Genomic DNA, 8998 nt, shown 5'->3' with positions numbered 1-8998 from the left:
TGAACAGTGCGGGCCCGAGGACCGAGCCCTGGGGGACCCCACTGCCCACATCCCTCCACCACCACGAAAATGACCCGTCCACCACCGCTCTCTGGGTGCGGCCCTCCAGCCAGTTGGCGACACATCTGACTGTGTGGGTGTCAACACCACAGCCCCCAGTTTCTTAATGAGAACGGGGTGAGAGACAGTGTCGAAGGCCTTCCGAAAGTCCAGGAAGACTACGTCCACCGCAACACCTGCATCCAAGGATTTTGTGACCTGGTTGTTGAAGGCCACCAGGTTGGTCTGACAGGACCTGCCTCGAATGAATCCACGTTGGTTGCCCCTAAGCATGATCTCCCCCGCTGGCCCCTTGAAGTTGTGCTCCTGGATAATTTTCTCAGATTGCTTCCCCAAGACCGAGGTAACACTAACGGGTCCTCTTTCCGCCCTTTTTTGAAAATGGGAACCACGCTGGCCCTTTTCCAGATCTGAGGCACACTGGTAAGGGATTCTCTGTCACTGCTGCATTTTCATTCACGGTTCTGCGGATGCTCAAAAAGAACTTCACTCTCCAGGGTTGGAAGAAACAGAACTGATACCAGCTCCAAATTCAGGATCCCATGATTTGTACACGTACACACACACACACACAAACAGGTACATGCATGTATGTGTGTGTGTGTGTGTATGTGTAATATATATTACCCCAGCCACAGACTGAAGCACTTCAGTCATCAAGTTAAATAACTCAAGTACAAAAAATTATATATATATATACACACACACACATATCTTGTTGTGTGTGTATATGAAAGAGAGAGGTGTGTGTGTGCATTTTACTCATTAATGCATGCACCATGATCTGTATCTACACACCATGATACATGCACATCAACACATCCTGGTGCATACATATAAATATCCATATGGGTGTGAATGAGAGACATCATTTTACTCACTAATGGCGGCAAGATCGTCTGAATCACCTCCGTCACGATTTCATCCATGCTGTCAAAAATGGCAGCCCTGCCTAAACAGTCATCAACAAAATCCTTCACAGCACTTCTGAAGACATCAGAGGACAAATCTCGGAGAACCTCCATCAGCAACTCATCCAGTAACACGTTGGGAAGACAGCTTGTGGCTAAGCTGGATTCTCGGAAGTGAGCCCTGGGAGACAAGTGAAAAGCAAAAGGTTTGTCTTTCCGTACAGGCTGGATTGAGTGGTTGCTGTTCAAAGGTGCTTGTTTGCTAATTCAAACAAGATGATTAAACAGCAGTGTTTAATGCTGAAGACAAGGTCAGGAAGCTATGGCTCTTGGTTTGTGCTCCTGGCTCTGCCATTTACTTGTATGACCCCAGTGACCCCCTTTCCTGACCCTATTTGGTTTCCATGTCCTTGGTCTTGATCCTCTCTGCTCAAACTTGCCAACAAGAAGCAATTACTCCAAGGGGTTTTAAGGACCTTTGTGAAATGGTCCCTTGCCCACTAAGACCCAACAGACTCATCTCCCACCAAAGCCACGAAATAGCCGCCAAACATTATTTCAGCGGAGTCAGAGTTGAGCCCTTGACCCAAGTGATGCGCTGTCCCAGGGGCTGCACAGCGCTGTCTATCTTACGGCTATGCCCTGATCCTAGGAAGAAACAAAACTGCTCCCGGCCTCTGCAAATCAAGGCTGCAGTGTAAATGCAATTCATGGTGGGACTGGCCAGTCGCAGTCCCTCTCAGCACCATCCTTCTGAAACCTTAGTGAGTAATTCTACATTACAGGAGTCCTGCTTTAGTCTCAGATGTACTCTCTGGCAGCAGGAAGGGGAATGGAAAAGGCAGCATGTGACATTTGGAATAATGCAACAATAAGAATATCTAGTTCCTGGTAACACTTTCTTCATCTGTACTGCTCCAAGCACTTTGTAAAATGGGGATAAAAGCTTCTATATCAATGGGGAAACTCAGGAACTGAGGGGCATCATAGGCCCAAGGTCACTCATGAGGCTGCTTGCAGGGACAGAAACAGAATTCCCCAGTCCCAGTCCACTGCCTCAGTGACAATGCCTACAGCTTTCACCCACCCCAACCATCCCCAGGAGCATGCATGCAAAAAGTCTATCCACTGAAGAAAATGCCATCTATTGCCACTAATCCTAACAGTCCAGCTGGTCAATGCCCCCTGCAAACTGGAGCATCAATTCTCTTTCATTGTAAATATTTACTCTAATTCTCAAAGCAAGCTAAGAACGATGTTAATAACTTACTTGGATTGTTCTTCCTTTGATGGTTTCCCATTGCTGGACTCCAGTGGTTGTTGCCTCCAAGCCTATAAAGTGGAATAGTACTTGGAAATAATTCTGGCATGCGCAGCAAACCCACCAGGAACAAAGCACAGGAACAGTCTAACCACCCCTCCTTTGATGAAAAACTGTGATCTAATGAACGTACAATCAGCCATTAGCAAGCCCCACGTTTGCTGTAATCCTGCCGTTGCTGAACTAGCTGTGGAATCCACGGTGGACCAGAAACTCAAAACCGCCTCCCGCAGCCACCCACAAAACAACTGGTTTTGCACGAAGCAAGCCCATCGTGGGATCTCTTTGATATTTTATTAATGATTTTTTATGCTGAATGCAAAAGCTCCGTCAACAGAAAAACCAAAGGAGCCTCTGGGAATTCAGCGTGGTTGGATCCAACAGGGAGCAAGTGAGAGAGGCACCGCCGTCTTGCACCTTTATGAATGTTGTGACAGTCTCTATAAGTGCATCCAGCTTCTCCAGCAGAAACTTGGAGATAAATGGGTTGGTACAGTTCCAAGTGTACGGGCAAAGAAATACTGGCTTGTTCCTAAAAGGGAGAAGGGGAGGTTGCAGGTGAGGATTCAGGCACCTTTTTACTCCGGTACTATTTCCCCGAGTGAGATAGGCCTGGATCACCACACCACCCCCCTGCTCAGTTACTGGGGAAGGCAATAGCCACAGATGTTGCATCTGGATGGCTCTGTGCTGCATTGAGAAACCATGGGAATGAAGGGCAAGAAGCCCAGAGAAGGGACCCTGTGGTCTCCCAGACCTGAACTCACTCCCTCTAACTTCCCCCACGTGCTCTGGTTACTTCTAGCTATGCCGAATGGTTGTGAATGAAATGCCTGGGCTCAGTGTGTGCAGAGCTCCTGCACTGGAAGTCAAGGGCCTGGCTTTGCATTCAGGACAACCTACACCCCTGTAATGACCTGGCTGAGCATTCAGCCAAAATGCAAATAGACGTGTGCACTAGAGAGAGCTATTTTTCAACCTGCCTTGAGCATCTTGCTTCAGAAAACAAAGTTAAGCCTGAGCCACTGTTTCCGTCATGAAGCCATTTTCAAGGTAACCAAGCCATTTTAATTTACTCCAGGCCACAGCTAAAATTGCTGCCTCGTCGGCTCACTGAACACAGATCACTTATCATGCCAAAGGACGCGCCGACATTCCCAGCGTGTCTGCCAGTGAATCTTAACGTGTAAATTAGGGCCGCTCCTCAAACACCGAACTTAAAGCCTCGTTACTTTGAAATGACCTGTCTGTCTGAGCCTTTGCTGCTGAATAAAACATCTCTTGGGCTCCCCTCATGCTGACAGCTGTCATAACAGGAGACACCAGCACTTCCAAGGAGACAGAGAAGCTCTTACAATATTGCAACAAGTCCACAGTCCCCGTCATGCTGTCCATATGGGTCATATTAGGGTGAGAACCTGGATCAGTGTCCTTAGGAAGCATACTCCCCTGCTGGCTGTGCTGAAGGAGACTCTCCAGGAACTACAGTATAGGGCTGTGGACATACACTTGTGCAGCGCTTGTCGCACGCTGTAGAAGGTATTGATGTATACATCCTGATGGCAATATAGCGTTATGGGCTTGACGGTGAGGGTAACGGCTGATGTTCTTTGGTCTGCCTAATATATGAGGTCAGCCTAGATGATTGTAATGATAACTTATGGCCTTCTAATCCCTAAAAATAGCATGTCTCCATGCTAATCAACACTAACCCAACACAGGAGAAATGTTACCACTGCCTGCTTTTACCTTATACAGCCTAGATCTGTCGTTCAGTTTGGGGGACTGGGATTGGGGATGGGGACAGATTAATGGCATGGCTCTGTTTAGGATAAAAACTATAGGAACTCAAGGAACACTTTTCATTAACAATATGTACAAGAGTGTTTTTCCCCCCACTTTTGGAAAAAAAACAATAAACTTTTTTCCTTCATCCTTGTGCCACTTCTGCTGTCTGGTTCAGCTGGACTAGTGTGTCTAATTTTAATGGAGCAAGACAAGGGATGTGCAAAAGAGCCAACCTCATTAATCGAGAAGATGAGGCAGTAATAAAATAAGTCTGGGGTGTTCCTGATTGGGTAATCATATGCGGACAGCGATTCTGGAGTTGCACACATGTCTTCACTTCACACAAAGGAAGGAAATAAGCTGGGCAGATTCATTTGACCTCAAAGGCGTGTGGTCCCGATGACCGTTCCCTGCTATGGAATAGCACAGGTAAGAACATGGTTTCTGCTAATATAATAACTACCTCCCAGTTTCAGAAGCCAAGGAGGAATTTGGCTGGCATAGGGGATGGTTGGCATCATAATTTACTGGAGACAAACTTAGGTCCCAGGGGGTGCATCTACGCGGTGCCCTACAGCGACATTGTTACGGCGTCGCGCTTTAGTACTTCCAAAAGTAACTGCCCATACTGCACCATATGCGTGGTTATTTTTAGCAGCTACTTCACCATAGGGGTGTGCTATAATGGGGCAGTGCACCGCTATGGCGAAGTAGCTGCTGGACACGTGTAGGCACCTGTGGATGCTAGGTCGCTGTAGCACGTCACTACAGCGATGTAGCGTCACGTGTCGACGTGCCCAGATTGAAGGAGGCTGAACTAGTCGGAAGAAAATACCCTGTATGATAAGGATAAAGATTCTCCGCTCCCTGGCAGCCCAGGAGAAGTTCCTGGCTATGGAGAAAGCCAAGGCAAGGATCCTCTGGGTTGGAGCAATGAATAAAATGAACATCTTGTCCTTCTAAGCTCGGCAAAAACAACCCAGTTAGATCAGCCAGCTCCAAAACTCAGCCCTGAATTGATAAGGGACTATTTTCTTTGTTGGGTTTTAACTTGCTCACCTTGAGCGCAACCTCTGGCCCTTTCAAGTTGTGAAAATCCAGAATTTTTACACTCCTTTATTAGCAAATTATCCAGATCCTCCATACTGGCCTCTTTGCTGCCATCACCAGGAAGCTTCCTAGCAGCATTTCTATTCGGGTTCACGGTGAAGTCCTAACCACGGCTGATCCCAGTGAGCTGCTAAACTCATTGCCGTTTCAGTCCACTGAACAGCAGCCCCTTATCCACTGGGCCACCTATATGCACCCCTGCAAGTACAGCTCCTTGTGTCTCTATACCTGCTGCTTTATAGCTCATCTATTGCCACAGGAGTTCGGAAGAACAGTGACGGCTCCAGGAGAAATTAATTAAAAAGCACCTGTTTTCTAGTGAGGAAGACTTTTGCTGAGCTCCTCTCAGCTCCCTGCCTCATTCATTGCCCTAAGACAGCCGGAGACGAGGCTAGATGCAGAAAAAACCCAACCTCAAGAGGAAACGTGGTCTTCTTTGACCAGGGAAGATGGCCACTTCAGTTCAGATTCTCATGCTCTCTCCTGCCGCTGCTTGGCTTGTGTGATGGAGCATGGGAAGCAGAAAGGTGCAACATGAAACTACATGAATTCCTAGCCAAATCTCCGTACCTGTCCAAGACAGCTTGGGTGAAGTGCGTCTTCAAACTGTACCACACCTCCTTCATGGCACACGGGTTCTCTTCCCTGAATCTCTTCTTTTCTGTTGAGTATTTCAAAAGTGGGGGTTGTAACATTTTGTTCTTTTGCACAGGAAATTGGGGCGAAGAACAGGGCTGAGGGGGGACAAACATCCAGAAAACGCCACTCCGCATTAATAGCTGAAGTCAACTCTTCCCTCCAAAGATTACAAACCCCAGCCACAGATGGAAGCACTTCGGTGATCAAGTTAAATAACTCAAGTACAAAAAAATGCTGCTCACCCAAGCCTTGTGCACGTAGATGTTGCTCAGCTGTATTCTTATGAGAATAATATATTCTTTATTAAATTTTATTCCCCACCCCACCTAGAGGAAATAATAATACAAGCTCTTACTTCAAATGAGGGTGGGGAAATTTCAGTCCCAAAGTGGAGTTAGGTGTTCAACACTTATTTGACAGTCATGGGAGAACAGCATCTAAATACCCTTTCTGCCTTGAAAATAGTCTTTTTCTACCTATATGTGGCTATGTCCAACTGCTCTGGCTGTCCCAACGTGTTTATGTAGAAACCAAATATTTCTCTGGGTTTGTAACCTGTAAAGAGCAAAGCCAACCGCCAGTCAGAGGCATGGATGCAGTGAGACGGGACAGTAACACATTTCAGACTTCAGGAAATCAGGGCTCTTATTAAAGACATGATGACTATGCTCAAAGCGTGACTCTCCTTAAAACAACCGAGGCTGTAAATACAAGCTAGCTGTAGACAGATGTGACTGTGAATATTGCAGGGAGCCTATCAAGGGGGTGTACTTTGCAATTCTTTATGCAAAAACTGTGAGGGACAATGAGGTGATGATTAAAAAGATATCCGTGCCTGCAGACAATAGGCTGCTGTTGCGTTTCTGCTAACTGAAGGGGCAAATGCAATAAATGCTAGAGAACTAGAGGGTGTTTATGATGGCTATGAAGTGCGGGATATTGGCTTTGCAGCCTTCTTTTTGCCTGAAGCAGAAGACAGTCTTTACCAATGATTTTTGTCTGGTGTTTCAGGTTTGCTATGCAGAACTTCTTGCCCCCCCCCACCCCGTGGGACTCTCTAGACAGTCAAATCACTAGGGCAATTATGACATCATAAAAACCTGCAAGGACTAGCGTGCGAGACAATTTGTAACTGCTGCTTCCAACTTGCTTTCTTAATCTGTAATATCTATTTAAGCCAAATGGCAGGTGAACCTGGAAGGAAAGGTCTTTATAAATATTCACCATCCTCTTTCCTTTCAGTTCTTTGTTCCTCCAAGGAGATCTGCATGAGAACCTGACTTTATTTTTAAGTGAAAACATTGCAAAATGATATTTCTGAAGGGAGAAAGGAATTTGTAAGCCCTTTACCTCTGTTTTAAAGAAGCAAAATGACATCTACCCTGGAAGGTCACTTTCTGAGTAGGAGCTACTTGGGGAAATAAGGTGGTAGAATTGTTGCAGCTGTGTGATTTTGTTTCAAGAAGCATCCCAGGGTTAATTTACTACCTCCCCTGCACAGATCAAAGCATGAGATGTAAGAAACAGATGCTAGCATGGGGTAGGTATAAGAAGAAAAAGATGAAACACTGAGAATATAACTGGCCCAGATGGGGCAATGACATCCACGCGGTCCTTCTTTCTTATTGTTATTCCCGGTTTTGCAGAAAGGAAACAAATTTCTTCTTATGTTGATGATGATGTAGGAAATAAATCTACCGTCATGTATTATGGCAGCCAAAAAGAAGTGAGTCTCTGCATTTCCCAATTCCTCTTCCTGCTTAGTTTCAGAAAGCAAATTCTAGCACTTGCTGATTTAAATACCTCTGTGCTCAAGGAAGTTCATAAATAGAGAGGAACGGGATTTGACACCCTTTTTTAACTGGAAGAATAACATGCACAGGAACTCCAGTCCTAAACCAGGGTCCTGTACAAGCAGGGAACAAAAAGACAATCCCTAAAGCCAAAAAAAGCTTAAAATGGAAGTGTCAGGGAAGAGAGAACAGGTGGATACAACCAGACAGCCAGGGGAGCACAAGAAACTAAGTGTATGGGTCAACATGGATCAGGAAAACATTATGGGTCAACATGATGAGCAGCCATCTAGACACACCAGCTACCTAATGGTTGTCACCTTTTTGTAACGAGCACAATCAAGAGGTGCTTCTTTCCCCACCTCCAGCTCAACAGGACCATGTGGAGAAGACGTTGTGTGTCCTACCTCAGCAAGCAGCGTGAGGAACAGGCCTTCTTCTTGCTCCTTTGCTGCTCAGCATAAGTTTTCAGACCGGCGCCCCTCGCTTCCATGCTGCCAGGCAGCGGTTGCGGATGATTAACACTGCCCAAGATAAAAATGATCATAATGTTGGGGAGCGGACTTTGGTACACAATAGGTTAATACAGCAACACAGCATTCAGCTCCTTAGGTCATTCACTCCTAGGTTTACTCACCCACCTCTTGAAAGACAGAGAGAGAGATTCCTTCTTGCAAGAGATGTTGGTATTTGTAGGGCACTTAGTCCTTTTTTGGAGGACCCTCATCTCTTCCTGGTGCTCCCAATGGCCCCCGCACAATTCAGCAGGGGGAAGAACCCCTTGTGAAACTAAGGCTGGCTACGATCAAAATAAGCCACCGCTGCCCTGCAGATTGCTGCTCCTCTTATAAATAAGAAAACTAATACAACTGTTTTTCAGCACAGCCCCAAGGCTTCTCAGTGAAGTCTCCTTGGGATCGGACAGTAGCAGGGATAAGCCGGCTTGCACCAACACGCCATCAACAGAAACTTCTTGAAAAGAGAGTCAGAACAGAGCTCAACACTTTTCAGATCTGTGCTCCGCTCGATTCTGGCCGCACACAGTGTTTGACAGATGACTTTTGCTTTTTGTCTTTGTGGGAAGGAGAGGAGGGAAACTGGAGGGTCTTGCTGGCCCAAGGAGATGGATAGGAATCAACTGAAAACAGAAGGTCTGGATGACCCTCTGAGCAGTATTGTCACCGCCTCAATTTGCAGAACAGGGCGGGATATGTCAAGAAAAGAAATCCTTCTTCTGATACTGCTAGTCACACCACCAGAAGAATCTCTCAGGAGCAGTATTTTAGCACTTTTGCATCAGGCTGACGGTCAGAGGCTGCCGTAGAAACTGAAGGCGAACGAATAGCTAGAGTGAATCTTCTGCAAACCGCTGATTC

General features: G+C 46.3%; 1 protein-coding gene across 1 annotated transcript in view; it reads right to left on the bottom strand.

Moving 5' to 3' along the window:
* Positions 1–8657, bottom strand: part of LOC109291441 — a 22018-nt gene extending 13361 nt beyond the window's left edge. The window contains exons 1-5 of the mRNA XM_019508474.1: positions 8264–8657; positions 8030–8146; positions 5761–5851; positions 2242–2303; positions 942–1152 (exon numbers count right to left, since the gene is read on the bottom strand). Coding sequence (XP_019364019.1) covers positions 942–1152; positions 2242–2303; positions 5761–5851; positions 8030–8146; positions 8264–8349 — 567 coding nt within the window. The 5' untranslated portion in view covers positions 8350–8657. The remainder of the gene's footprint in view (positions 1–941; positions 1153–2241; positions 2304–5760; positions 5852–8029; positions 8147–8263) is intronic.
* Between the last annotated feature and the right edge of the window lie 341 nt (positions 8658–8998).

Source organism: Gavialis gangeticus, unplaced genomic scaffold (genome assembly GCF_001723915.1).
Source record: "Gavialis gangeticus isolate Ggan-Ray unplaced genomic scaffold, GavGan_comp1, whole genome shotgun sequence".
NCBI lineage: Eukaryota > Metazoa > Chordata > Crocodylia > Gavialidae > Gavialis > Gavialis gangeticus.
This window is presented reverse-complemented; position numbering and strand designations above follow the sequence as displayed.